Source organism: Pipistrellus kuhlii, unplaced genomic scaffold, assembly GCF_014108245.1.
Source record: "Pipistrellus kuhlii isolate mPipKuh1 unplaced genomic scaffold, mPipKuh1.p scaffold_m20_p_107, whole genome shotgun sequence".
Lineage (NCBI taxonomy): Eukaryota > Metazoa > Chordata > Mammalia > Chiroptera > Vespertilionidae > Pipistrellus > Pipistrellus kuhlii.
In genome coordinates, this window is record NW_023425413.1 from 383,573 (window position 1) to 411,486 (window position 27,914).

At 68.5% G+C, this 27,914-nt stretch overlaps 2 protein-coding genes across 6 annotated transcripts in view; both read left to right on the forward strand.

Annotated features, from left to right (window-relative positions):
• Window positions 1-471: 471 nt before the first annotated feature.
• Window positions 472-27,189, forward strand: MTA1 (metastasis associated 1). Of its 4 annotated transcripts, XM_036430333.2 has the most exons (22): window positions 472-597; window positions 10,660-10,727; window positions 12,357-12,450; window positions 13,866-13,913; window positions 13,990-14,116; window positions 14,450-14,513; window positions 14,608-14,725; window positions 15,720-15,822; window positions 15,968-16,067; window positions 17,736-17,924; window positions 20,949-21,023; window positions 21,704-21,762; window positions 22,042-22,157; window positions 22,315-22,466; window positions 22,558-22,747; window positions 22,948-23,037; window positions 23,737-23,889; window positions 24,011-24,046; window positions 25,128-25,139; window positions 25,942-25,973; window positions 26,138-26,289; window positions 26,980-27,189. In XM_036430333.2, exons 1-22 carry the CDS (start codon window positions 570-572, stop codon window positions 27,128-27,130), a joined length of 2,157 nt encoding a protein of 718 aa, XP_036286226.2. In that variant the 5' UTR covers window positions 472-569; the 3' UTR covers window positions 27,131-27,189. The 4 variants fall into 4 exon arrangements, with proteins under 4 accessions (XP_036286226.2, XP_045434812.1, XP_045434813.1 ...); XM_045578856.1 differs by lacking the exon at window positions 25,128-25,139; XM_045578857.1 differs by lacking the exons at window positions 24,011-24,046; window positions 25,128-25,139.
• Window positions 27,138-27,914, forward strand: part of LOC118714871 (cysteine-rich protein 1) — a 38,343-nt gene continuing 37,566 nt past the window's right edge. Inside the window, exon 1 of one of the 2 annotated variants that reach the window (XM_036430346.2) lies at window positions 27,138-27,190. The gene's annotated coding sequence lies outside the window, so the exon portion shown is untranslated. The remainder of the gene's footprint in view (window positions 27,191-27,914) is intronic. The other variant, XM_036430344.2, reaches the window with a different exon arrangement.

Here is a 27,914-nt window from a genome sequence, read left to right on the forward strand (position 1 = left end):
GGCACAGAGGGGAGTCTCCCCCTCCCCCCACATACCCCCGAGCTCCCCCCTGAGCCCCACCCATCAGCTCTGACACCCCTCGGATGACCCCCGCCCTCCGGGGACACCCCCTCCCCCGGGGCCTCCGGGGATCTGTGCTGGGGCCACCCTGGCTGGCGCCCTGCACTCAGCTGGGGACCCCCAGCTCCTCCGTGTTCCTCACCCTGGACCCGGCCCTCCCGCCCCCACAGTGCGGGGCGCCCCCTCCACGTCCGGCTGCCCCCAGCCCGGAGCCCCAGCCTCCGAACCCGGCCGGGGGCCTGAGCCCAGGGCGGGGGGAGACGGGGCTGGGGTCCTGGCGGGGGAGGGGCGGCGGGCGCGGGCGGAGGCGGCGGGGAGGCCCCGCCCCCGCGGCGCCCCGCCTCTTCCTCTCCCGCCCGCGGCCTCGGTCCCTGGCGGCCTCCGCGGCGGCGGCGGCGGCAGCGGCCCCTTTAACCCGCCCGCCCGCGCCCCGCGCCCCCGCCCGCCGCCCGCCGCCTCCATCTTCCCGGCCGCCGTCCCGCCCCGGCCGCTCGGCCGCTCCGGCGGACATGGCGGCCAACATGTACCGGGTCGGAGGTAAGCGCCCGCCGCCGCCCCGGCCGGGCCCACCTGTTGGGGCCTGGCGGCCGCGGGGCCGCATCCCGGGGGCCGGGCCCGAGCCGAGCGCCGAGCACGTGGCCGCCCGGGGCCAGTGGGCCCCGCGGCCCGCGATGGGCCGCCGGGCCTGCCCCCCGGGCCGCCGCCGCCCCGCGTCCCCGCAGGCCCCGGGGCCCCGCCGCCGCGGCCCCAACTCCCCCGCCGCCCGCCCCCGCCGCCCGGAGCCCCGGGCCGGGGCCGCTCCCCGCTGCGGCCCGACCCGCCGGTCCCCGCCGCGCCCCGGGCCTCGGGGAGGGGTGCCCGGGGCCCCGCGCGCCCTCGGCGCCCACGCTGGCGGGTGTCCCCCGGCCGCCCACCCTGGGTGTGGGGTCCGCTCCCCGCCGGCCGGGCCCGGGCAGGGGGTGGACGGGGCGCCTCCACCCGCCTCTGGCTGAGGGGGCGCCGGGATGGGGCCTGCACCCTCTTAGGAGCAGGCCTGTTCCCCCACTTTGGGGGGAAGCAGGAGAGTCATCCCCAAGGGTGCCCCTCACCGCACCCCAGGGAACCCCTCACAGCTCCGGGGCTCCCCGTCCTGCTGCCCCCCTCCATGTCACCCCTCTCCATGCCGCCCCCCCCATGCCTCCCTGTGCACCTCCCTGGGCTCCCTCCGGCCTGGCCTGAGGCCCCGTGGCTCCTGCTGACGTGACAAGGCCCTGAGCCCCAGCCCACACCCACAGCCCACCTGCCACCCCTGGGGTCTCCAGCCAGAACCCCTTCTTGCAGTGCCCCCTTCCCCCCAGCCTGGCGCTGGTGCTGAGTGAATGAATGAGTGAGTGAAGGAGCCTCCCTCCCCCGGCGAGATGCTGGGGCCCAGGGAGGGCTGGTGCTGGGCCCTGTGCCTGCCTGGGTGTGGGGGTGGCTCAGGGTCCCCCCTCCGAGGCGGGAACAGTCCTGGCCTGTGGGTCTGTCTGGCTGAGAACTCGGTGGGGGCCTGACCACCCCCAGACCTTCCTGTGCCTCGGTTTCCCGCGGTGTGCACAGGGGAGGCCTGCCCAGCCCCAGGTCTGCGTGTCCCCCCTCGGAGGTGTCCTGGGGTCCCCTCCCTCCCTCCCGAGTGGCCCCTTGGAGATCCCCGTGGGAGATGCTGTGTGCTGCCAGGTTCTGAGTGGGAGCCGGGCGCCCCGGCCGGTCCGGTGCTGGCAGGGCCGGAGGGCAGGGCGGGCGGGCGGGCAGGGGGCAGCCGGCAGGTGGACGTCCTGTGTCTGTGCCTCTCGCGTGGGGGGGGCTCTGGAAGCCGGCCCCTCTGTCCTCGCCTGGATTCCAGCCTGGGGTTTGGCTCTCGCAGGCAGCGTGGCCTGTTCTGGGGGAGCCCCGCAGGGACCCCCCCTATTGTCTCCACCTGGGACCCCGAGAATAGGACCCTCCGAAGGAGCTGTGTCCGACAAGGAGAGCCCGGCACAGCAGCTAAACTGGAGTTTCCGATAAACAGCTCCTTGGCACCATCTCCCGAATATCGCCCGGGCGGCCATGAACGCTAAATGCCAGGCAGGAGCCAGGGGCCGGGACGAGGCCCGATGGGCAAAGGCGTGGCTGCAGCCCGGTGCCCGCTGCCCAGCTGGAGGCAGTGGGTCCGCCCGGAGGCACGGCCTGGCTCCGCCAGGGAAGTGACCTGCCGTGGCCGGGCCGGCCGGGCGGCTGCCCGTGTGCGGGCGGGTGGCCCGGGCAGGGCTGACAGGGCAGGTCCTCCCCGGCTCCCCCGGCCCGGCCTCCCGAGGGCCAGGGCCCCCGCGGCTCCCGGCTGCAGCCACGCCGTGTCCCTGTCGCCGTTGCATGTTGCCTCTTCTCTCGTGTCCGGTGGGACGGATGCCTGTCCTGGGTAGTTTGTTCTTTTAAAATACACTTGGCCAGGGACCGGTTTAGCTCAATGGATAGAGCGTCGGCTTGGGGACTGAAGGGACCCGGGTTCGATTCCGGTCAAGGGCATGTACCTTGGTTGCGGGCATATCCCCAGTAGGGGGTGTGCAAGAGGCAGCTGATCGATGACTCTCTCTCATCGATGTTTCTGACTCTCTATCTCTATCCCTTCCTCTCTGTACAAAATCAATAAAATATATTTTAAAAAAAAAATACACTTGGCGGAGGTGCCAGGAGACCCTGCCACAGACAGCAGGTTCGGGGCGCCCGCGGTGGACTGTGCTCCGTGGCCCTCCTTACGTCACCGTCCCTGCCGGCTCTCAGACGCTTTCGTTTTGTCATTTGTTTTAAACTTTGGACCAGGGGAGGCTCTGTGCTGAGTCCCCGCTCAGAGCTGCTGCAGGGAGGGCCCAGCCACGGAGCCACAGCCACGGAGCCCGGCCACGGCGACCCGGGCCTCACAGGGAGGGGTGGCCCTTCAGCTCCCGGGTTAGAAGAAGCAGCTGCTGTTGGGGTGGGGAGCGTGTCCTGGACAGGAGGCTTAGGGCTCAGGTGCCCCAGCTCCCTGCATGCCTGCCGGGCTGCCTCCGGGTCCTGCCGGGCCAGGTGGGCGCCCTGGGGGGTGGGGATGGCACCGCCTGGGCTGGGGTGCTACTGCGTTTTCACAGTGGGGGTGCGGTTGGGGCTGGGGTTGGGGGGCTCTGGCTGCCAGGGTTGGGTGTGGCCTTGGGGAGGGCCTGTTGGGTGGCTGCCAGGCTGGGTCCTAGGCGGGGCTCCTCAGGTGCCCACAGCGTGCTGCCTGCTCTCCTCATGCCCGCCGGGCCCCCTGCACTCCCTGGTTTCAGGCCAGTGGGTCTCGATCTTCCTCCTGGGACGGGTGCCATGTCTGGCCCCCCGTGTGGGACCTGCCCGCCTTGGGGCCTCTGAGTGCCCGGCTCCCCTGCTTTAACTGCATCACTGCTTCGGCTCAGAGGACGTGACATAGTGCCGGCTCCGCCGTTGGCCGGGCCAGGCCCCCATGGGGGTGGAACCCGGCTCCGGGGAGGGCTCCACGCTCGGCCCCGGCCTGCCCCGCTCTCCGTTCCTCCCGTGGACGAGTCCATGCGTGTGGACTGCGGTCTGTTCAGCGGCAGAGGGACGTTGGGTGCTGTTGGCGCTCGGGCTGGCGTGGTGGTGCTGTGGCCTCCACCCAGGGAACAGGTACCTCCTGGAGGCCGAGCATCGGCCGCCCTCCCCTGTCCGGTGGGGAGTGGCTCCTGGGTCAGGGAGCGCTTCTATTTGTCTATTTCTTTATTGATGTCAGAAAGGGAGGGAGGAGGGAGAGAGACATCCGTGATGAGGAGCTCTGGTCCACTGCCTCCTGCCCGCCCCCCAGGGGGGTGATGCCCACACTCCGGGCTGTGCTCTGACGGCAGATCAGCCCTCACCTGGTTCCTAGGCCGATGCTCAGCCCCTGAGCCCCACCGCTGGGCCAGTGCAGGGAGCGCTTTGACGTGAGGGACGGTGACCCCTGAGGGCGCCACTTCCTGGCCTGACCCCCAGGAGGCCCGCGGCTCCGGGTGCGGCTCTGGGTGGCCCCGGTTCTGGGTGGCCCTGGCCCTGGGTGCGGTTCTGGGTGCTCCCAGCACTCGGTGGTCCCAGCTCCGGGCGGCCCCAGCTCTGGGTGACCCGAGGAGAGCCGAGCTTGTTCTCATGGGGACGCGGGGTCTCGCTCCCCGTGCAGTGGGGGGTTTGTGTGAGGAGCTGAGCGGCCCCCCTCCCCCAGCCCCGTCTGGGCCGGTCACTTCCTGTCCGCACAGCGTTCTGCCAGGAGCGCGGGCACCACCACCGGCCCCTCCGTGGCCAGTGATAGGGTGTCCTCCTGCGTTTTTATTTCTCATTGTCTTCTGATCCTCACTGAGGGGATGCTGTGTTTAGAGAGGATGGGCCGGGCCGGCGGGGGGGGGGGGGGGGCGGGACATCCATGCGACAGAGAAATGTCTCGTGCATGTCCCCACCGGGGACTGAGCCCCAGCTCGGCCAGGTGCCCTGACCAGGAATCCAGCCTGCAGCCTGGGGGCACACGGACAGACGAACGGATGGGTGGACGGACAGCGTCCAGCAGACCGAGCCCCCAGCCAGAGCTCGTGCTGTTTTCTGAAAATTTTTTTATTGATTTCAGGGAGAGCTAGAAACATCGATGATAAGAGAGAACCAGTGATCAGCTGCCTCCTGCACGCCCCACACTGGGGATGGAGCCACAGCCGAGCATGTGCCCTGACTGGGAATGGAACTGGGACCTCCTGTTTCGTAGGCCGATGCTCGGCCCCTAAGCCACGCCGGCCAGCAGGGCTCCTGTGTTTTTATTTGCTGGCCGTGTGTCTTGGCGAAGTGTCTGTACAAAATCTCTGGCCTGTTTTTTTTTTTAAATATATATTTTATTGATTTTTACAGAGAGGAAGGGAGAGAGATAGAGAGTTAGAAACATCAATGAGAGAGAGTCATCGATCAGCTGCCTCTTGCACACCCCCTACTGGGGATATGCCCGCAATCAAGGTACATGCCCTTGACCGGAATTGACCTTTCAGTCCCAAAGCCAACGCTCTATCCATTGAGCCAAACTGGTTTCGGCTCTGGCCTGTTTTTTAAAATGGAGTGATTTTCTTTCTTTCCTTCTCCCCTCCCTTCCTTTTTACAGTTTGCAGTGGATGTTATTTTGTATTAGTTCCAGGGGTACGGCATAGTGGGGGTACAGCACAGCTATCTATCTATCTATCTATCTATCTATCGGTGAATAAGCAAATTGTCCCCACGGGAGTTCGACCGGCAGTTCGATCGCTCGCTATGACGTGTGCTGACCACCAGGGGTTGGTGTGGAACTAAGGAAGGCTGTGATCGCCGGCCAGGCTTGGGGACCACCCTGTGCACGGATTTTGAGCACCGGGTCTCTGGTCTGTCTGTATAAAAGGCGGATATGTGCTCAGTGTCCTTCCCGCCGTCCGATGGTCGCTGTGACACGCACTGACCACCAGGGCGCAGATGCCCAACACAGGAGCTGCCGAGCTGCAGGTTCTCGGGTGAGGCACCCCGAAACCAGAGAGGAGGGACCCCGGTTCCTCACGGGGCTGCGGTTCCACCTTTGGCTGGGACCCCGTTGCCCCGAGTCTGGTTCCTGCTCGCTGTGTTTGGTTCCACACCCCGTAGGACGGCACTTTGCAGCGGGCCCTCTCCCACTCCGGACCCCGGGGGAGGAGGGGGGCTGGAGAGCCGGTTTCAGCCTGATCCCCACAGGCCAGGCCGTGGGACTGTGGGAGGTTGAGCCCAGGGTGTGGCCAGCCCGTCCCGCCCAGTCCCGCCCCGCTGGCCACTTATAGTTAATTTCCTTCAGATGTGTATGGATCCGGGCACCGGGTCACTGGTAGTTTATAAAGGGACCCCGACATTCCCAGTGCTGAGCCGGCACACGCATAGCCATAACGGAGTCATTGACTGTTCCTGTGCCGGCGTCACCCCCGTCACCCAGTGTGCGCTCCCCGTCCCTTTCCTGTCACCCCTTTCCCGTCACCCAGTGTGCGCTCTCCGTCCCTTTCCTGTCACCCCTTTCCCGTCACCCAGTGTGCGCTCTCCTTCCCTTTCCTGTCGCCCACTGTGCGCTCTCCCTCCCTTTCCTGTCACCCAGTGTGCGCTCCCCGTCCCTTTCCCGTCACCCCAGTGGGCGCTCCCCATCCCTTTCCTGTCACCCACTGTGCGCTCTCCGTCCCTTTCCTGTCACCCCTTTCCCGTCACCCACTGTGCGCTCTCCCTCCCTCTCCTGTCACCCACTGTGCGCTCCCCGTCCCTTTCCTGTCACCCAGTGTGCGCTCCACGTCCCTTTCCTGTCACCCAGTGTGCGCTCCACGTCCCTTTCCTGTCACCCACTGTGCGCTCCCCGTCCCTTTCCTGTCACCCAGTGTGCGCTCCACGTCCCTTTCCTGTCGCCCAGTGTGCGCTCCCCGTCCCTTTCCTGTCACCCACTGTGCGCTCCCCGTCCCTTTCCTGTCACCCAGTGTGCGCTCCACGTCCCTTTCCTGTCACCCAGTGTGCGCTCCACGTCCCTTTCCTGTCACCCACTGTGCGCTCCCCGTCCCTTTCCTGTCACCCCTTTGTCACCCCTTTCCCATCACCCACTGTGCGCTCCCCGTCCCTTTCCTGTCACCCAGTGTGCGCTCTCCCTCCCTTTCCTGTCACCCACTGTGCGCTCCCCGTCCCTTTCCTGTCACCCAGTGTGCGCTCTCCCTCCCTTTCCTGTCACCCAGTGTGCGCTCCACGTCCCTTTCCTGTCACCCAGTGTGCGCTCCCCGTCCCTTTCCTGTCACCCAGTGTGTGCTCCCCGTCCCTTTCCCGTCACCCAGTGTGCCCTGCCTGCCCCTTTCCTGTCACCCCTTTCCTGTCACCCCTTTCCTGTCACCCAGTGTGCGCTCTCCCTCCCTTTCCCGTCACCCACTGTGCGCTCCCCGTCCCTTTCCTGTCACCCACTGTGCGCTCTCCCTCCCTTTCCCGTCACCCACTGTGCGCTCCCCGTCCCTTTCCTGTCACCCACTGTGCGCTCTCCCTCCCTTTCCTGTCACCCAGTGTGCGCTCCCCGTCCCTTTCCCGTCACCCGGTGTGCGCTCCCCGTCCCTTTCCTGTCACCCAGTGGGTGCCCACTGTGCGCTCCCCGTCCCTTTCCTGTCACCCAGTGTGCGCTCTCCCTCCCTTTCCTGTCACCCCTTTCCTGTCACCCAGTGTGCGCTCCCCGTCCCTTTCCCGTCACCCACTGTGCGCTCTCCGTCCCTTTCCTGTCACCCAGTGGGCGCTCCCTGTCCCTTTCCCGTCACCCAGTGGGCGCTCTCCCTCCCTTTCCTGTCACCCAGTGTGCGCTCTCCCCCCCTTTCCTGTCACCCAGTGTGCGCTCTCCCCCCCTTTCCTGTCACCCAGTGTGCGCTCTCCCTCCCTTTCCTGTCACCCAGTGTGCGCTCCCCGTCCCTTTCCCGTCACCCACTGTGCGCTCCCCGTCCCTTTCCTGTCACCCAGTGTGTGCTCTCCCTCCCTTTCCCGTCACCCAGTGTGCGCTCTCCCTCCCTTTCCTGTCACCCAGTGGGCGCTCTCCCTCCCTTTCCTGTCACCCAGTGTGCGCTCTCCCTCCCTTTCCTGTCACCCAGTGTGCGCTCTCCCCCCCTTTCCTGTCACCCAGTGGGCGCCTCCTGCATGAGCCCGGACCCCAACCTGGGAGAAGCCTGCAGCCCAGGTGTGTACCACTGACTGGACTCGAACCCACGACTCTTTGGTCCCCGGACTGGTTATCCACTGAGCAACACCAGCCAGGGCATTTTTCTTTAAAAAAAAAAAAAAAAAAATACAGGGATAGAGAGTTAGAAACATCGAGGAGAGAGAAACATTGATCAGCTGCCTCCTGCACACACACACACACCCCACTGGGGATGTGCCTGCAACCAAGGTATTATACATGCCCTTGACCGGAATCGAACCCAGATCCCTTCAGTCTGCAGGCCGACGCTCTACCCCTGAGCCAAACTGGTTCTGGCTTTCTTTCCTTTTTTAAAGTGTTTTTATTGACCTCAGAGAGGAAGGGAGTGGTAGAGAGAAACCGAAATATCGATGATGAGAGAGAATCATTGATCAGCTGCTTCCTGCACACCCTCCACCGGGGCCTGAACCTGCAACCTGGGGCCTGTGCCCTCGGCCAGAATGGAGCCTGGGACCCTCAGTCCACAGGCCGACCCTCTAACCACAGAGTCAGACCAGCCAGTGCGGTAAAAACGTCTTTTAAAAAATCAGTGGGAAACCGCCTCTGGTGAGGATTAATACCGTCAAAAGGAAGGGCTTGTGGGCCGGAGCAGGGGGAAGGGGCCGAAGGGGGGAGTGGGGAGCGTCAGTAATACCCTCAACAACAAAATTAAATAGAAGAATCATCCTCAGAGCCTTTTTCGGAACAAAATTCTACTTGGCACGAGAAAAGAAGCTCGGCTTCTATAAAGAAACGTGGGCGTGGGAGCTGCCGCCTCTTCCCCTCTCACCGGGAACCGAACCGGCACCCCTCGGGCGTGTGCTGAGCCCCCCAGGCGGACTCTGGGCCTCCGTGAAGTGGGGGTGTGCGTGTTCCTGGCCGGCACTGCACACACGTGGTCTCAGGAGCCCTGGCCAGGGGGCTGGGGCGGGGGGAGGAAGGGTCACGGGTTTGATTCCCGATGGAGGGCATGCACCTGGGCTGCAGGTCGATCCCAGGCCCCGTCCTGGGCGGGTGTAGAGGCAGCCAGTCAGTGTGTCTCACATTGATGTTTCTCTCTGCTCCCTTTCACTCTGAAAACCCACGGACAGAATATCCTTGGGCAAGGATGAACAAAAAACTTTTATTTTTTATTTTTGTTGTTAATCCTCACCTGAGGATGTTTTCCATTGACTGTTTTAGGGGCAGTAGGTGTGGGGAGAGCTGCCAGCCGAGGTCCATGCCCAGTACTGAGCCCAGGGCCCTCCCTTCAGTCCACGGCTGATGCTCTACCCACTGAACCAACCAGCTAGGCCCATGGTCGGCAAACTCTTTAGTCAACAGAGCCAAATGTCAACAGTACAAGGACTGAAATTCCTTTGGAGAGCCACATTTTTTAAACTTAAACTTCTTCCAATGCCACTTCTTCAAAACAGACTCGCCCAGGCCGTGGTATTTTGTGGAAGAGCCACACTCAAGGGGCCAAAGAGCCGCATGTGGCTCTCGAGCCTCAATTTGCGACCATGGGGCTGGCCGGTTGTGCACAAACCCATGCACTGCAACCAAGGTACATGCAGTGCATGGGTTTGTGCACCCGTGGGGTCCCTCGGCCTGGCCTGCGGGGATAGGGCCGAAATCGGCTTTCGGACATCCCCTGAGGGGTCCCAGATGGCGAGAGGGCACAGGCCAGGCGAGGGACAACAGGAGGGCCCTTCTCTGGCCCCATGGGCCCAGCAGCAAGCTAACCTATTAATACTGGTTGGAGCGTCTGCCCCCTGGTGGCCAGGGCGTGCTGTAGTGCCCGGCTTTTATTGTTAGGCTTGTTCTATAGGCTTATTCATAGGCTTGTTCTATAGGCTTGTTCTATAGGCTTGTTCATAGGCTTGTTCTATAGGCTTATTCATAGGCTTGTTCTATAGGCTTGTTCTATAGGCTTGTTCTATAGGCCGTGGGTGGGTGCCGTCTCACCTTGTGCGGCCGCTGGCTGGTTTCTGTGCTCCGCTGGCACGGTGCTCCCTCCGTGTTGGGGCCGGGCCTGTGGGCCGCCATCGGCAGTGGTTTCGGTGGGTTTGGCGGGCAGCTGTGGGGCCTGACCCTCTGCTCTCCGGCGTGTGGAGCTGGAGTTGGGGGGACCCTCTGGCCGGGCGCTTTCGGTGATGCCGGGAGGTTTGGGCTGTGCGTCCGGGACGCGATGGCTGTTCGGTCTAGGGTTAGGTTTGTGGCCCGAAGCCCCTCCTCATGCCCTCGCCGCTGCGGAGGGCGGACTGCGAGCCCGTCCGGAGCCAGGGCCCGTTCCGGTTTGGTTGGGGCGTGTGGTCGTGGTTTTAGGGTCACCTGACTGGCTCCTCGGAGTGGGAGCTGTGGGGTGGATGGGCTGAGACCTTTGTGTAAAACCCGGGGTTGGGACCTGGCTGCCCCCGGGGGCACCGGCCGGCGAGCTCGCAGCCGCTCTGGGTCTGGGGTGAGAGAGGGCTTCACCCCACAGCCCCAGCCCCGCAGCCCAGGCGGAGGGCACGCTGCCCCGCTGTGTCCATGGGGCCTGCTCACGGTGCCCGTCCCCCTCGTGGTGCCGTTGCAGGCTCACGGTCACGCTGGGGCCCTCCCTGGGGACCGGCAGCCCCACAGGGACATCTGTGGGCGGGCGGGCTGGTGAGCCTCTGCCTCGGCCTCCCCCGAAGGCAGCAGTGGCCTCGGGCTCCGTGGGGCGCTCCGCTCACTCCTCCCTCCCCTCCCCTTCCAGGTCTGAAGGCGAGAGGCGTGGGGGTTAGCAGTCCGCCGGGCCCGGAGTGAGGGGCGGGGGGAGGCCATGACGCGGGAGTGGGGTGCCATGATGTAGGGGTGATGTGATGGGAGGGTGTGGGGGCGCCGTAGGGGAAGGAAGCTGTGACCTGGGCACACGGCGGTGACCTCTGTGCCTTTTGCAGACTACGTCTACTTCGAGAACTCCTCCAGCAACCCCTACCTGATCCGGAGGATCGAGGAGCTCAACAAGGTAGCGTGTGCGCACGTGTGTGCTGTGTGTGCTGAGTGTGCACACGTGTGCTGTGCGCACACGTGTGCTACGTGTGCACGTGCATGTTGTGTGTATTGTGTGTGTGGCCCGGCCCTGTGGGGGCAGGTTGCACCCTTCCTGGGGCGACTTACAGGCGAGTCAGCAGCCGCCCAGCCCGGAGCCGTGTTTGGGGCCTGTCGGGTGGGTGGCCTGGCCGCTGTCTGCGCAGGTTCTGGGGTCTCCGTCCCCCAAACCACGCCCCGAGGCACAGGGACAGCATCGGACACGGGGTCGGGACGGGCGAGCCCGCGATGGGGCCCGGCAGTGTGGGCGGCAGCGTGGGCGGCGCTCACTGCCTGTCCGGCGTGGCTGGCGGGCGGTGGCGGCCGGCGGCCGGGGCTGGCTCCGGTGAACGTTCTCCAGATGCGCTGCATCCACGCTGTTGTCCTGAGGCCGCGGCCGGCAAACGGCTGCTCTGTGGGCCCACGAGTTTGCCGACCACGGCTCTGAGGGAGTCAGACCCTCACCAGCGGGAGCGGCTGTTTGGACAGGAACAGGAAGGAGGGGCTGTGGTGGGCACCAAGAGGTCAGGTTGGGGCAGGGCCAGGCCTGGGGACGGGGAGGGCCGGGCTGGCTCCGAGCAGCTCACACACACACACACCCCGACGCACCCGGGAGGCCCCGAGAGAGGCCCCAGGGAGGAGGGAGGAGGCCAGGGGAGGAGAGGGGAGGCGGGGGGCAGGGGGGGGAGCCGGAGAGGAGGGAGGAGAGAGGAGGGGCTGCGGGCGGGCGGGCGGGCAGGCGACCTCCCATGAGGCCGTGTGGGGTGACCCTGCGGCTGTGGAGAGTCCTGAGCAGAAGCCGAGCTTGGGGTGCCGTGGGCGGAGAAGGGGTGTGGGTCTCAGGAAAGTGAAGCAAAGGCCAGAAGCAGAGGAGACAGGCGTCGACCCCATGGGGCTGGGGGCCCACTCGGCTGCTCTCCAGCCTCCCCAGCAGCCTGGGGCGGCCTCGGGACTGGCCCGTGGGGCTGCCGTCTGCACCGGCTCCCGGGCGCGGGGGGAGCCCAGGTTCTGGGGGGGCAGACGGAGGGGCAGGTGAGGCGTGGGCACCTGCAGGGCAGCCCCCAGCTGGGCCTCCTCGCCTCGGGACAGGTGCCTGGGCACAGCCGGGACGGGGACACGGGCACAGGGAGCCGAGCGCGTCAGGTGGAGGGAGCACAGGTGGGGGGACCCCGGCTCACGCTCACCGACGCTCCCGGGCAGGCCCCTGGCCTGTGGGTGAGCACGCAGTCACGCCTCCTGGGGGGTCTCGGGGGAGTTCAGTGAGAAGTGCTGTCGGGGGCCCCTGGAGGGGGCTGTGGAGGGGCCTGCCTGTGCGAAAACGTCCTTCCTGGGGCCGGAGCAGCTCTGTCCTGGGCGGGCACCGGCCGGCCCGCCCGTCCTCCGTGTGCCCGCCTGGCGGGCGGTCCCACAGCCGGAGGCCAAGCAGCCTGGGCTGAGCTTGGTCGTGGCTGACCTTCCTGGGGGCCAGGGGTCAATCAGGCCTGAGGGGGTCTCAGAAGCCCGGTCCCTGGGACGGGGAGGGGGAAGGGGGGAGGCATGCCGGTGACCTGCGCTCTTGCTGTTGCAGACGGCCAACGGGAACGTGGAGGCCAAGGTGGTGTGCTTCTACCGGCGGCGGGACATCTCCAGCACGCTCATCGCGCTGGCCGACAAGCACGCCAGTGAGTGCGCACCGGCCTGAGCCGCCGCCCCGAGTCCCCTTCCCTGCCCTCCAGGGTGGGTCCTGGTCTGCTTGTCACCAGGAGGGGGAGTGCCACTGCCTACAGGGTGCAGGCGGGGGTGGAGTGGGCCCTGGGTGCAGGTGAAGGTGCAGGTGGGGGTGGGGATGATGGTGAGTCCTGGGTGCAGGTGGGGGTGGGGTGGGCCCTGGGTGCAGGTGGGGGTGGGGGTGGGGGTGGGGGTGGGGGTGAGTCCTGGGTGCAGGTGGGGGTGGGGTGGGCCCTGGGTGCAGGTGAAGGTGCAGGTGGGGGTGGGGGTGGTGGTGAGTCCTGGGTGCAGGTGGGGGTGGGGTGGGCCCTGGGGCAGGTGAAGGTGCAGGCGGAGGCGGGGGTTGGGGGGTGAGTCCTGGGTGCAGGCGGCGGTGGGGTGAACCCCGGGTGCAGGTGAAGGTGCAGGTGGAGGCGGGGGTTGGGGGGGTGAGTTCTGGGTACAGATGGAGGTGGATCCTGGGTGCAGGTGAAGGTGCAGGCGGGGGTGGGGTGGACCCTGGGTGCAGGTGAAGGTGCAGGTGGGGGTGGGGGTGGGGGTGGACCCTGGGTGCAGGCGGGGGTGGGGTGGGCCCCGGGTGCAGGTGAAGGTGCAGGCGGGGGTGGGGTGGGCCCCGGGTGCAGGGGAAGGTGCAGGCGGGGGTGGGGGTTGGGGGGGTGAGCCCTGGGTGCAGATGGAGGTGGACCCCGGGTGCAGGCCGGGGGCCGCTCTTGTTGCTGGTCCTGGGAGCTCTGGTGTTGGGAAGGCAGGCCTGTTCTCACCCACCACTGAGGAGCTCTGGCTCCGGCCCGGCCTCGCCCTCGGACAGGGGCTGGCCCCCTGCTTTCTCAGGGCCGGGCTGCCCGTGGCTCCGGGTCTCGGGCCAGATGTGCCGCGGGCGGGTCTCCGGGCTCTGTCCTCGGTGCCGGGGCCACCGGGGCCGGCCACGGGCGAGGCCCGGCCACGTGGCCTGCACATGTGCCCACTGCCTGGGGGGAGGAGGCCCTGGCCGGGCGGGCAGCACGGCCCGTCTGGACGGCTGTGCCGGGCCTCCTGTGGTTTGTCCGCCTTCCATGGTCCAGGCCACCGGGTGCCCAGGCGGCGTCCCCGTGACGCAGGTCCGTGTCCCGTGGGTGCTTGTGGGCACTGCGCCTGCCCCCCCCCCCAGGAGGTGTGGGTTCCCTGCGGCCACCACTGGGGGGCAGCAGAGGCCAGGCCGGTGGTGATGGGGCTGAAAGGCAGGGACCCAGGTCACAGCCGGGAACTCGGCACACACCCTCCTTCGGTGGGAGGGGGTGCAGGCGGGTGGGGGGCCCTGCCGTGGCGTCCACAGCCCCGCACGTGCCCTCAGGGCCGCACCCCAGCCCTCACCCGCCCCGTCTGCCCGCAGCCCTGTCCGTCTGCTACAAGTCCGGGTCCGGGGCGGACGGCGAGGAAGGTAGGCCCGGGCGGGCGGGCGGGCGGCCGCGGCCCTGGGGGGGGGACGGGCGGGGCCGCTGACGCCCGGCCCGCAGGGGAGATGGAGGAGGAGATGGAGAACCCCGAGATGGTGGACCTGCCCGAGAAGCTGCGGCACCAGCTGCGCCACCGCGAGCTGTTCCTGTCGCGGCAGCTGGAGTCGCTGCCCGCCACGCACATCAGGTAGCGGGGCGGGGCCTGGCGGGGCGGTGGGCGGGGCCTGGAGGGGCGGTGGGCGGGGCCTGGCGGGAGGGCGGGCCAGCCGGGACGGTGGGCGGGGCCAGGGGGACGGTGGGCGGGGCCTGGCGGGAGGGCGGGCCAGCCGGGACGGTGGGCGGGGCCTGGAGGGGCGATGGGCGGGGCCTGGGGGACGGTGGGCGGGGCCTGGCGGGACGGTGGCGGGGCCTGGCGGGACGGTGGGCGGGGCCTGGCGGGAAGGCGGGGCTGCGGGCGGGGCCGAAGGGGAGTTGGGGGGCGCTGGCAGCCCCCTGACGCCGGCTCCGCTCCGCTCCGCAGGGGGAAGTGCAGCGTCACTCTGCTCAACGAGACCGAGTCGCTCAAGTCCTACCTGGAGCGGGAGGTGAGGGCTGCCCTGCGGGGGAAGGGGCGATCGGGTGCCCGTCGCCTGCGCCCCCCGGCCCGCCCCGGGCGCTCACCGGCCGCCCGTCTTGCAGGACTTCTTCTTCTACTCCCTCGTCTACGACCCGCAGCAGAAGACGCTGCTGGCCGACAAGGGCGAGATCCGCGTGGGCAACCGCTACCAGGCGGACATCACGGACCTGCTGCGGGCAGGTGGGCCGGGCGGCGGCCCAGTCCGTGCTCATCCCCAGCAGAGGGTGTGCGGGAGGCAGCCGATCGTGCTTCTCTCGTTATCGATGCTTCTCTTCTCCCTCTCCCTTCCTCTCTGAACAAAACAAGGACGAGAGGGGAAGGTGGCGGCCGCCCGCGGGCAGCCTGCGTCCGTCCTGCAGGCCAGGCAGTGCCCGGCGTCGGGGTCCTGCTGCCTGGGGGGGCACCCCCCCTGGCACCCCCACCCGCCTGGCGTTTCTGCCAGAGGGGCACTCCTGTCAGGGCGACACGGGACTGGGCTGGGCCCGGCTGCGCTGCGGGGCCCCTGCTTGTGTCTCCCGCGTGGGGCCGGCGCCCGAGGGCCGGTGCACAGGCCGCCTGACGGGCGCTCTGGATGTGCTCAGGCTGCGCTGCGTGCCCCCGGTCTGCCTGCGCTCGGCAGCTCCCCCCGGTGGACGTCCCCGTGAGGCACCTTGGCATCTAGGGGAAGCCGCAAGCCTTTCCCGCTGCCCACGTGCTCGCCTCCTCGTGGGTGTGACGTCTCGTTTCTGTGTGGTCCTGCCTCCTGCACACACGCATGTGCCTCACACACACCCCTACACTTACACATGCACACACACCACACACGTATGTGCTCAGGCACGCACACCTACACAGACCGGCACAATCAGACACGCACACACATATTCACATGCACGCACGTGATTGCACACACATTCACGCATGCACACACGCTTCCTAAGGCTTTGGCGTCTGTCCTGCCGTGTGGCCGGATGGAGGAGGCGTGTGGTGGCGGCCCTGCCCCTTCTGTGCTCACACACGTGTCTGTCCTGTGTGAGGCCAGGCTGTGCCACCTCCCGTCACGCGGTCCCCCAGCACCGCAGGCCCGCCCCCCTCCCGTCCCCCCTGCCCCCTCACACACACCTCGGGGCAGGCAGACCCGGCCCAGGAGGAGCCACGGCCGTTTCCCCTCAGCGGGCTCCGCGTCTCCCCGCAGGCGAGGAGGACGGCCGCGACCAGGCCAAGCTGGAGACCAAGGTGTGGGAGGCCCACAACCCGCTGGTGGACAAGCAGATCGACCAGTTCCTGGTGGTGGCCCGGTGAGCACCCGCCCGGCCGGGGGTGCGGGGGGGGGGGGGCTGCGTCTGCCCCGGGGCGTCTCCCGTGGTTGCCACTCTGCCAGCTCGGTGCCCGGTGGTCTTGGCGCCATCCTGCCGGCCGGCGGTCAGCTGTCTCCTCCCCCAGCTCCGTGGGCACCTTCGCCCGGGCCCTGGACTGCAGCAGCTCCGTCCGGCAGCCCAGCCTGCACATGAGCGCCGCTGCCGCCTCGCGGGACATCACGCTGGTGAGCGGCCGCACCGGGGGCACCGCCGGGGGCACCGCCGGGGCCGCGCGTCCGCACCTGCCCCCCCCACACACACAGTGGCAGAGGCGCACTCACACACACACACTCTCGCACACATGCTCACACACACACACACACACACAGTGGCAGAGGCGCACTCACACATACACACTCACACACACCTGCGCGTCCTCACCTGCCCCCCCCCCACACACAGTGGCAGAGGCGCACTCACACACACACACTCTCGCACACATGCTCACACACACACACACACACAGTGGCAGAGGCGCACTCACACATACACACTCACACACACCTGCGCGTCCTCACACCTGCCCCCCCCCACACACACACAGTGGCAGAGGCGCACTCACAAACACACACTCTCGCACACATGCTCACACACACACACACACACAGTGGCAGAGGCGCACTCACACATACACACTGGCACACAGACACACACTCAGACACACACACACACAGTGGCAGAGGCGCACTCACATACACACTCACACACACCTGCGCGTCCTCACCTGCCCCCCCACACACACACACAGTGGCAGAGGCGCACTCACACACACACACTCTCGCACACATGCTCACACACACACACACACACACAGTTGCAGAGGCGCACTCACACATACACACTCACACACACCTGCGCGTCCTCACCTGCCCCCCACACACACACACAGTGGCAGAGGCGCACTCACACACACACACTCTCGCACACATGCTCACACACACACACACACACACAGTGGCAGAGGCGCACTCACACATACACACACACACACACCTGCGCGTCCTCACACCTGCCCCCCCACACACACACAGTGGCAGAGGCGCACTCACACACACACACTCTCGCACACATGCTCACACACACACACACACACAGTGGCACAGGCACACTCACACATACACACTGGCACACAGACACACACTCAGACACACACACACACACAGTGGCAGAGGCGCACTCACATACACACTCACACACACCTGCGCGTCCTCACACCTGCCCCCCCACACACACACAGTGGCAGAGGCGCACTCACACATACACACTGGCACACAGACACACACTCAGACACACACACACACAGTGGCAGAGGCGCACTCACACATACACACTCGCGCACACATGCTTGCTCACACACTCACACACAGTGGCACAGAGGCGCACTCACACATACACACTCTCGCGCACACATGCTCACACACGCACACACACACATGCACTTGTGCACACTCACACACACACACCGGCACACAGACGCACTCACACATTCACACTCTCCCGCGCACACACACGCACACACACACATACACGCACACACACACACACACGTCTTCCCTTCCGGGCACACGGCAGCTCTGCCCCCACGGCCGTAGCCCTGCCCTCCAGCGCTCTCCCGGGGTCGTTCGCCGGCTGGGGGCGGGGGGTGGCAGGAGACACAGGTCCCGGGCCCACGGGGCTCCCCGTGCTGCGGTGACCCCCAGCCCCCCGCCCCTCCCCCCCCAGAGAGAGCCCTGCTGTCCGCTCCCCCAGGGCCCCTCCCTCCCCAGCGCCCAGGCTCTCCTCGTCTCCGGCGGGTGGGGGGTCCCGTGTGGGCACGGGAGCGGAGGGTGGTGACCCGCGTCTCGTCCCCGCAGTTCCACGCCATGGACACGCTGCACAGGAGCGTGTACGACGTTGCCAAGGCGATCTCGGCGCTGGTGCCCCAGGGCGGGCCGGTGCTGTGCCGGGACGAGATGGAGGAGTGGTCGGCCTCGGAGGCCAGCCTGTTCGAGGAGGCGCTGGAGAAGTACGGCAAGGACTTCACGGACATCCAGCAGGACTTTGTGAGTCCCGTGTGTGTGCGCCGTCATCGTGGGGCGCGCCCCCGGTCGGGATCAGGGCTGCCGTCACGGTCCTCACTGTCTTTATTTTTAATGTGTTTTTATTGACGTTAGAGAGAAGGGGAGAGGGAGAGGGAGAGATGAAAAGAGAGAAACATCAGTGATGAGAGAACCACGGATTGGCTGCCTCTTGCACGTCCCACACGGGGATCAAGCCTGCAAACCGGGCGTGTGCCCTGAGGGGATCGAACCCTGACCTCTGGGTTCATAGGTCAACCCTGAGCCCCTGAGCCGTGCCGGCCGGGCTGCTTGTTGTTTTAACCAGCGGACCTCTCCTCGCATGTCCTCGACGCGTGTCCCTGGAGGGTGTGCGTGGTCGCTCCTGCTGTGTGTGCAGAGGGGCCGGTGGCCAGGAGCCCATGGGTGCAGGTGCCCGTCCCGAGGGCTCAGAGGCTGGGGGCCCACCCAGTGTGCAGCCGGGGCCGCGGGCCGGAGAGGGGCACCGGCGGGCCAGGGGCGGAGGGCGTGGCAGGCGCGGTGCTGGCGTCCGGTCTCCACGCCGAGGCAGACGAGTCCAGAGCGCGGAGCCCAGCCAGCAGCAGAGCCGGGGGCAGAGCCGGGGGCAGGGTGGGGGGGCAGGGTGGGGGGGCAGGGCGGGGGGCAGGGCGGGGGGCAGAGCCGGGGGCAGAGCGGGGGGGGGGGCAGAGCTGGGGCCAGAGCGGGGGGCAGAGCTGGGGCCAGAGCGGGGGGCAGAGCGGGGGCAGAGCGGGGGCAGAGCCGGGGGCAGAGCGGGGGGCAGAGCGGGGGCAGAGCGGGGGGCAGAGCGGGGGCAGAGCGGGGGGCAGAGCCGGGGTCAGAGCCGGGGGCAGAGCGGGGGGCAGAGCGGGGGGGGGGCAGAGCCGGGGGCAGAGCGGGGGCCAGAGCGGGGGCCAGAGCGGGGGGCAGAGCGGGGGGCAGAGCGGGGGCCAGAGCGGGGGCCAGAGCCGGGGGCAGAGCCGGGGGCCAGAGCGGGGGGCAGAGCGGGGGCAGAGCCGGGGGCAGAGCCGGGGGCAGGGCGGGGGGCAGAGCGGGGGGCAGAGCGGGGTCAGAGCCGGGGGCAGAGCGGGGGGGCAGGGCGGGGGGGTCAGAGCGGGGGGCAGAGTGGGGGGCAGGGCCGGGGGCCAGAGCGGGGGCCAGAGCGGGGGGCAGAGCGGGGGGCAGAGCGGGGGCCAGAGCGGGGGCCAGAGCCGGGGGCAGAGCGGGGGCCAGAGCCGGGGGCAGAGCCGGGGGCCAGAGCGGGGGGCAGAGCGGGGGGCAGAGCGGGGGCCAGAGCGGGGACAGAGCGGGGGGGCCAGAGCCGGGGGCAGAGCCGGGGGCCAGAGCGGGGGGCAGAGCGGGGGCAGAGCCGGGGGCAGAGCCGGGGGCAGGGCGGGGGGCAGAGCGGGGGGCAGAGCGGGGTCAGAGCCGGGGGCAGAGCGGGGGGGCAGGGCGGGGGGGTCAGAGCGGGGGGCAGAGTGGGGGGCAGGGCCGGGGGCAGGGTGGGGGGGCAGGGCGGGGGGCAGGGCGGGGGGGCAGGGCGGGGGGCAGGGCGGGGGGCAGGGCCGGGGGCAGGGCGGGGGGCAGGGCCGGGGGCAGGGTGGGGGGGCAGGGCGGGGGGCAGGGCGGGGGGCAGAGCCGGGGGCAGAGCCGGGGGCAGAGCGGGGGCCAGAGCGGGGGCCAGAGCCGGGGGCAGAGCCGGGGGCCAGAGCGGGGGGCAGAGCGGGGGCAGAGCCGGGGGCAGAGCCGGGGGCAGGGCGGGGGGCAGAGCGGGGGGCAGAGCGGGGTCAGAGCCGGGGGCAGAGCGGGGGGGCAGGGCGGGGGGGTCAGAGCGGGGGGCAGAGTGGGGGGCAGGGCCGGGGGCAGGGTGGGGGGGCAGGGCGGGGGGCAGGGCGGGGGGGCAGGGCGGGGGGCAGGGCGGGGGGCAGGGCCGGGGGCAGGGCAGGGGGCAGAGCCGGGGGCAGGGTGGGGGGGCAGGGCGGGGGGCAGGGCGGGGGGCAGAGCCGGGGGCAGGGCAGGGGGCAGAGCCGGGGGCAGAGCGGGGGGGGGGGCAGAGCCGGGGGCAGAGCGGGGGGCAGAGCGGGGGGCAGAGCGGGGGGCAGGGTGGGGGGGCAGGGTGGGGGGGCAGGGCGGGGGCCAGAGCCGGGGGCAGAGCGGGGGGCAGAGCGGGGGGCAGAGCGGGGTCAGAGCCGGGGGCAGAGCGGGGGGCAGAGCGGGGGGCAGAGGGGGGCAGAGCGGGGCAGAGCGGGGGGCAGAGGGGGGGGCAGAGCGGGGGGCAGAGCGGGGCAGAGCGGGGGGCAGGGCGGGGGGGCAGGGCGGGGGGGCAGGGCGGGGGGGGCAGGGCGGGGGGCAGGGCCGGGGGGGGCAGAGCCGGGGTCAGAGCGGGGGGCAGAGCGGGGGGGTCAGAGCCGGGGGCAGAGCGGGGGGGGGCAGAGCTGGGGCCAGAGCGGGGGGCAGAGCTGGGGCCAGAGCGGGGGGCAGAGCTGGGGCCAGAGCGGGGGCCAGAGCCGGGGGCAGAGCGGGGGGCAGAGCGGGGGCAGGGCCGGGGGGCAGATTCGGGGGCAGAGCCGGGGCAGCTCGCCCAGGCAGATGCTCGGCCAGAGCAGGGTGTGTGGGCGAGTGCAGCCACGGGACCGGCTGGCGCACCCCGTCCTAGACACCCGCCGCCTCCTGTGACAGGTCAGGGCGCCATGCAGGCGGGCCGAGCCGAGGCAGGCCCAGGCCCTGTTGCCCCGTGGCCACAGGGCCTGGCCCGGGCACTGAGGAGGGTGGCCCTGTGGCGGGCCCGGAGGCAGCCCGGCTGTGGGAGCTGAGTGCAGGCACTCGGCACGTTCCAAGTTGTGTTGGCGAAGCCGCAACGCTTGCCGGCAGGACGGGGCCTGCCATACTCACAGGAGCTGGCCGGGCAGGGCTCAGGCAGCCTGTGGCGGGAGGAGACATGTGTTCAGAAACGGGGGGTTGCTCAAGGCGGTGTCGGGGCGCACGGAGCTCCTCAATGCCTTCTCTCCCCAGCTGCCCTGGAAGTCGCTGACCAGCATCATCGAGTATTACTACATGTGGAAGACCACCGACAGATACGTGCAGCAGGTGTGCGGGGGAGTGCACACATACACACACACACACACACACACACGTGCACAGGTGGGGGGACATGGACAGACATATGCACAGGTAGCGGACACGGACAAACACGTGCACAGGTAGGCTGGGAGAACACGGACAGACACGTGCACAGGTAGGCTGGGAGAACACGGACAGACACGTGCACAGGTAGGCTGGGAGAACACGGACAGACACGTGCACAGGTGGGACACAGACAAACACGTGGACAGGTGGGCAGGGGGAACATGGACAGACACGTGCACAGGTGGGTGAGGGGAACACAGACAGACATGAGCACAGGTGGGGGGGACACGGACACGTGCACAGGTGGGCGGGGGGAACACGGACAGACACGTGCGCAGGTGGGGGGACACGGACAGACACGTGCGCAGGTGGGGGGACACGGACAGACGTGCGCAGTTGGGGGACACGGACAGACACGTGCACAGGTGGGTGAGGGGAACACAGACATGAGCACAGGTGGGGGGACACACGGACAGACACGTGCACAGGTGGGCGTGGGAACACAGATGAAGCACCCCAGGGCACCGTGGTTCCGTGCGGCAGACCTGGATGGGCAGTCGGGGCGACACCGGAGCGCCCTCCCTCCGGGCAGCACCGCCCTGGCCGCCCGCTGGCCTCACTGAGCCTCTGTTTTGTTTAAGAAACGCTTGAAAGCCGCCGAAGCAGAGAGCAAGTTAAAGCAAGTTTATATCCCCAACTAGTAAGTGCCCCGCCTCCCCCCCCCACCCCCCCCGGCCGGGTGGGCACAGGGGGCCAGTCGAGGCCCAGGCCCCTGGTGGGTGGCCCCGGCCCGGGCTCTCCCTCGGCCTCCCAGGGGCACGCTGCGCAGGCCAGTCCAGCTCGGTGGACGGACAGAGCCGGAGTCTGGACAAGGGCCTGAGCCTCCACGGGAGCCACGTCGGGACACGGGCGAGAAAGCTCGCACCCGGACCGGAGGACGGGCGGTGCTGACGGTGCCTGTGCCCTCTCTCCCCCCAAGTAACAAGCCAAACCCGAACCAGATCAGCGTGAACAGCGCGAAGGCGGGCGTGGTGAACGGCGCGGGGGCTCCCGGCCAGACCCCCGGGGCCGGCCGGGCCTGCGAGAGCTGCTACAGTAAGTCCCGGCGGCGCCCAGCCTCCGCCTCGCGGGACGCCGCCCGGGGACCCCGGGCAGGGACAGCGGCGTGCGGCGGGCGGGCGGCGCCGTGGTGCCCTCTGCCGTCGCCGGTTCTGCTTAAGAATCCGTCTATTTCCAACTTTGTTGTCCGTAGCCGCCCAGTCTTACCAGTGGTATTCTTGGGGTCCCCCTACCATGCAGTGTCGCCTCTGCGCGTCCTGTTGGACGTACTGGAAGAAATATGGTGGCTTGAAAATGCCAACCCGCCTAGACGGAGAGAGGCCCGGCCCAAACCGCAGTAACATGGTAAGTGGGCCCCGCCCCGCCCGCGCCGGGCCCGGGTGCGGCCCGCGGTCATGGCGCTGTGTCTGTCGGGGCGGCGCGCCCCCTTCCGCAGAGCCCCCACGGCGTCCCAGCCCGGAGCAGCGGGAGCCCCAAGTTCGCCATGAAGACGAGGCAGGCCTTCTACCTGCACACCACCAAGCTCACCCGCATCGCCCGGCGCCTGTGCCGCGAGATCCTGCGGCCCTGGCACGCCGCCCGGCACCCCTGCCTGCCCATCAACAGCGCCGCCATCAAGGCCGAGTGTGAGTGTGCGCGCCCGGCCAGCCCACCCTGCGGGAGGGGCTGCAGGGTGGGGTGTGCAGGGTGTGTGTGTGTGTGCAGGAGGAGGGTGTGTGTGCAGGAGGGGTGTGGGCCAGGGTATGCTGTCCCTGGTACACACGCACACACGCACACACGCACACGCACACGCCCCCGCATGGCGCCCACACTGCTGGCCCCGCAGGCACGGCTCGGCTGCCTGAAGCCTCGCAGAGCCCGCTGGTGCTGAAGCAGGCCGTGCGGAAGCCCTTAGAAGCCGTGCTTCGCTATCTCGGTGAGCCTGCCCCACCCCTCCCCTCCGTCCCCTTCCCGCCCCCCTTTCCTCCGTCCCCTCCTCTCCTTCCCATCCCCTCCTCGTCCCCCAGCCGGGACGGCCCTCCTGTGGCCGCCTAGGGGAGGAGGGTCCGAGGGCAGGCGTGCTGGGCAGGGCATGGGCAGCTGCACAGGAGGGCCTTCGTGGCCTGGGGCCCTGGGCCCCTCAGTTGGCGCGTCCGTCAGCCTCCTGCCCACGGGGCCGGGCGTGGGCCTTGGGGACGGCAGGCCCGTGCTTGGCCGGCTCCGGGGGCCCCTGAGCCGTGGAGGTGACTTTCCGCCTGAAGGACATTCCAGAGCGCTGAGCTAAGTGTGCCCACTCAGACCAAGTGGCTTGGCACCGTCCGCGCTCCGGGGTCGTGGCCCTGCGCCCGGCCGGCCCGGCTCCCGAGAGGCGGCTCCTGAGAGGCGGCTCCTGAGGCGGCAGTGGGGGAGGGCTGTTCACCCTCCTCTGGCCCGGGGCCAGCCGGCCAGCAGCCCGGGGGCCAGACATGGAGCCTCCGGCGGGCCTGCAGTCTGCTCCCGCCCGCCGGCGGGCTGCGGTGCGGGCGGCCTGGGCGCCGGGTGGGGCGTCCTCCGGGGGCACGGCCGAGGTCGGCCGAGGTCCGGGTGGGGCCTGGGGTGCCCGGCTCTTGCACTAAAGCCTCCTGTGTCCCCGCAGAGACCCACCCCCGCCCCCCCAAGCCCGACCCCGGGAAGAGCGTGTCCGGGGTGCTGGGCGGCCTCACCCCCGCCAGGTCCGCCCCCGTCATCAACAACGGCTCGCCCACCATCCTGGGCAAGAGAAGCTACGAGCAGCACAACGGCGTGGACGGTGAGTCCGCGGCGGCCGGCGCGGGCGTGGCCCCGCCCCCGTCCCCGCGCCCCGCGCCCGGCCCGGCCCGCCCGCGCTGACCGTGTTCTCTCTCCTCTCTCCCTGCCGCCGGGCGCCCCAGGCACCATGAAGAAGCGCCTCTTGATGCCCAGTAGGGGTAAGGCCTGGGCGGCCGCTGCGCGGGCTGTGTGTCTGCTCACGTGGCGTGGCTGGGGCTCGGGGCACGTCCGCGGGGCAGTCCCGGGGCCAGGCCGCGGCCCCCCCTCCACCTGCCGTTTGGCAGAGCTCGGTGCTTCCGGGGCTTCCGCGCCCAGGGCTCCGCCCTCAGGCGTCCCCTCGGGCAGCGCCTGGCCCGGGACCGTCCCCGCCAGCGCCCCGCGCCCCGCGCCCGCGCCCGCTGCGCTGCCTGCCTGCCTCGCGCTGTGACTGCCGCATGCCGCAGCCCCGCTCTCGTGGTCGCCGTGTTGTCTGCCGCTGGCGTGCGCCCTGCCTGGGGGGTGATGGACGGAGCTGTGGGTGCGGTCGGCGTGGCCGGGGAGGGCTGCCAGGCCCAGGTGGCACCGTCGGCGCCCTCGGGGGCGGGACAGGGCCGCGTGGGGTCCTCACCGTGCGTGGGGTTGGCAGTGGCCTCGGGGGCTCTTGGAGGTCCAGGCCCTGCCTTTGCCCTCCGCTGCAGGAGGGCGCCGAGGGCCGTGGGCCGTGGGCCTGGGCGGGGACCTTGTGCTGGGGAGTGGCCAGCCCAGGCCGGGTCAGCCCACACAGCAGCCACGGGGCGGACGGAGCCAAGGAACGGGAGGGTTTGGGGAACGTGCCCTGAGCTCCTGCCAGCCCCCTGGGTGGGCGGTGGCACCTGGCACCTTGGGCGGGCTTGTCCGGGCTCAGCACCTTGTGGCGTGGGGGCCACCCGCCAGCCGTCCCCTGGCACCCCTCCCGCTGCACCAGGAGCCCAGCGGGCCCGTGCCTGACGGACCCGGGACCTGGGCTTCGGGCTGTCGTGTGAGGGCCATTAACAAGAGGCGCGTGGAGTCCGTGTGCACTTGTGGGTTTTTCCAAAATTGGGTGCTTCCGTGGCGTCTGTCAAGCTTGTGGCTGAGCGCTGGGCGGGGCCGGCCCCCTGGGACCGTACCTCACTGACCCACGCCCCTCGCTCTGCGTCCCCTCCCCGCCCGCCCCTGCACGCGCACGTGCCCACCCTAACGCTCAGTGTCTCTTCTCTCCGCACCCGTCCCTCTGGGTAGGCACTTACCTGGGTAAGTAGTGCCGGGGCCGGCTCTCACACGGGCACACTCACACACACACACACACACACACACACTCATACACACGTGCAATCGTACACGGACACGCTCTCACACATGTTCATATGCATGGGCAATCATACACACGGACATGCTCTCACACACATGCACATGGGCACATTCATACACACTGACATGCTCGCACACATACGGGCACACGGACACACAGACATTCATACACTTGGACACACACATAGGCAGGTGCACACATGAGCACTCATACACATGGACACACACGGGCACACTCACATGCATGGACGCTCTCATACACAAACACGATGAACATGTGGGCAGAGAGAGGCCGTGTTGGCCTGATTTTGCTCATGTTCTCACCCACATCGCTGGAGCCCGGGGCCTCGGGTGTAGCAGGCCGGGCAGGCGTGGCCTGGGAGGCGCCCGTCCTGGCTCCTGGCGGAAGCTGGCGGCTCCAGCCCCCAGCTGGTCAGTGGGGCAGCGGCCACTGGGTCTGGGCGTGGTGGCTGCGGAGGGGCCTCTGTGAGGTCTGTGCCCGTGCGGGCAGCTGGGCTGGGCGGGCCGGGGCGGCAGCTGCCTCCTCTGCCAGCCGAGTCCGCGGCACGGCCTGCGTGTGGGCGGCTGTGGTGCTGAGGCTGACGCCCTCGGAGTCTGGGAGCTGGGGTCCCCTGAGGCGCCTGTCCCAGGCCTCGGGGGGGGGGGGGGGGCCTGCCTCCCCAGGCAGCCGAGGCGCTCAGGGGGAGCCCGGCCACAGCCTCACGTTCTGTCCCCCTCTTGTCAGGCCTGACGAACCACGGACAGACCAGGCACATGGTAAGGGGGAGGGCACGCGTGTGCACATACAGCCTGGGGCCTTGGGGAGGAGGACCAGTGGAGGGCAGGCCGGGGCGCCCTGGGCCCTCAGAGTACCCCGCCCCTGGGAGTGTTGGGGTGCAGACTGAGGCCCAGGGACGCCCCTCACACCTCCCCTCGCCCAGGGACCAAGCCGGAACCTCCTGCTCAACGGGAAGTCGTACCCCACCAAAGTGCGCCTCATCCGGGGGGGCTCCCTGCCCCCCGTGAAGCGGCGGCGGATGAACTGGATCGACGCCCCCGACGACGTGTTCTACATGGCCACCGAGGAGACCAGGTGGGCCGGCCCCGGGTGTGTGTGTGTGTGTGTGTGTGTCCTCTGTGTGTGTGTGTGTGTCCTGTGAGGGTGTGTGTGTCTGTGTGTGTGTGTGTCCTGTGTGTATATGTCCTGTGTGTGAGGGTGTGTGTGTGTGTCCTGTATGTGTCTTGTGTGTGTGTTTGTGTGTGTCCTCTGTGTGTGTGTGTCCTGTGAGAGTGTGTGTGTGTGTCCTGTGAGGGGGTGTGTGTGTGTGTGTGTGTGTCCTCTGTGTGTCCTCTGTGTGTGTGTGTGTCCTGTGAGAGTGTGTGTCTGTGTGTGAGGGTGTGTGTGTGTGTGTGAGGGTGTGTGTGTCTGTGTGTGTGTGTGTCCTGTGTGTATATGTCCTGTGTGTGAGGGTGTGTGTGTGTGTCCTGTATGTGTCTTGTGTGTGTGTTTGTGTGTGTCCTCTGTGTGTATGTCCTGTGTGTGTGTGTGTGTGTGTGTGTGAATGTGTGTGTCCTGTGTGTGTGTATGTCCTGTGTGGGTGTGTGCGTGCGCGTGTCTGTGTGTCTGTGTGAGTGTGTGTGTGTGGGGTGTGTGTGTCTGTGTGTGTCCTCTGTGTGTGTGAGTGTCCTGTGTGTATATCCTGTGAGGATGTGTGAGTGTGTGTGTGTGTGTGTGTGTGTGTTGGGGGTGGCGTGCGTCCTCACTGGCGCTTTGCACTCCCAGGAAAATCCGCAAGCTGCTCTCGTCCTCGGAGACCAAGCGGGCCGCCCGCCGGCCGTACAAGCCCATCGCCCTGCGCCAGAGCCAGGCCCTGCCGCCCCGGCCGCCCCCGGCCGCGCCCATCAACGACGAGCCCATCGTCATCGAGGACTAGCCGCCCACCGCCGCCGGCGCCACACGGCCCGCCCGCCCGCCCGCCCGCGCCCGCCGCCGCCCGGTTTTGGTAGTGCCCTCCCTCCCGCCTGCCCGCAGAGCAGCTGCCCGGCCCGCGGGCAGGTGGCCAGCTCGCCGCGGGACTGTTCTTAGCTTTGTGTTCCTTTTTGGCTGGAGGAGCGAGGAGCCACGCACACACGTGCGTCCGGCGGCCGGAGTCGTGTTTGTTCTGTTGAAGGTGCCATTTTAAATTTTATTTTTATTACTTTTTTTGTAGATGAACTTAAGCTCTGTACCTTACGCCTGGAACGCCAGGGCCAGCACGGCCGGCGGCCCAGCTGCCTGGCGGGTCGTCCATTGTCTTTTCAAGTAATTTTCATATTAAAAAAAAACAAAGAAAAAAACTCATTAAAAAAAAAAAAGAGGAGACCTGCTTTTGTCTGTTGTCTCTATCCTGCTCCCTGTCCAGCCCCACCCCCACCCACCCTGCACCTGGAGGAGCGGGTCAGGAGGGAGAGGCCGTGTGGGGTCACCTGGTGCGCGAGGTGGGGGCGGCTCCAGGCCCAGGCTCGCCCTGCGGGGAGGAGGGGCCCGGGAGCAGTGGTGGCCCTGGCCTCCCCCCTTCTCCCCGCCGCTGCCCACACCGCCTCCTTCGGGGCCTGGCCCAGCAGCCCCTCCAGAGGGACTCGGGGCCCTCAGGGTGGGTGGACGCTGTCTGAGGCAGGGTGGGCGTCCAGGGCCCCCCACACCGTGGCCATGGGGCAGCCAGCACCCCGCCTGCTCCT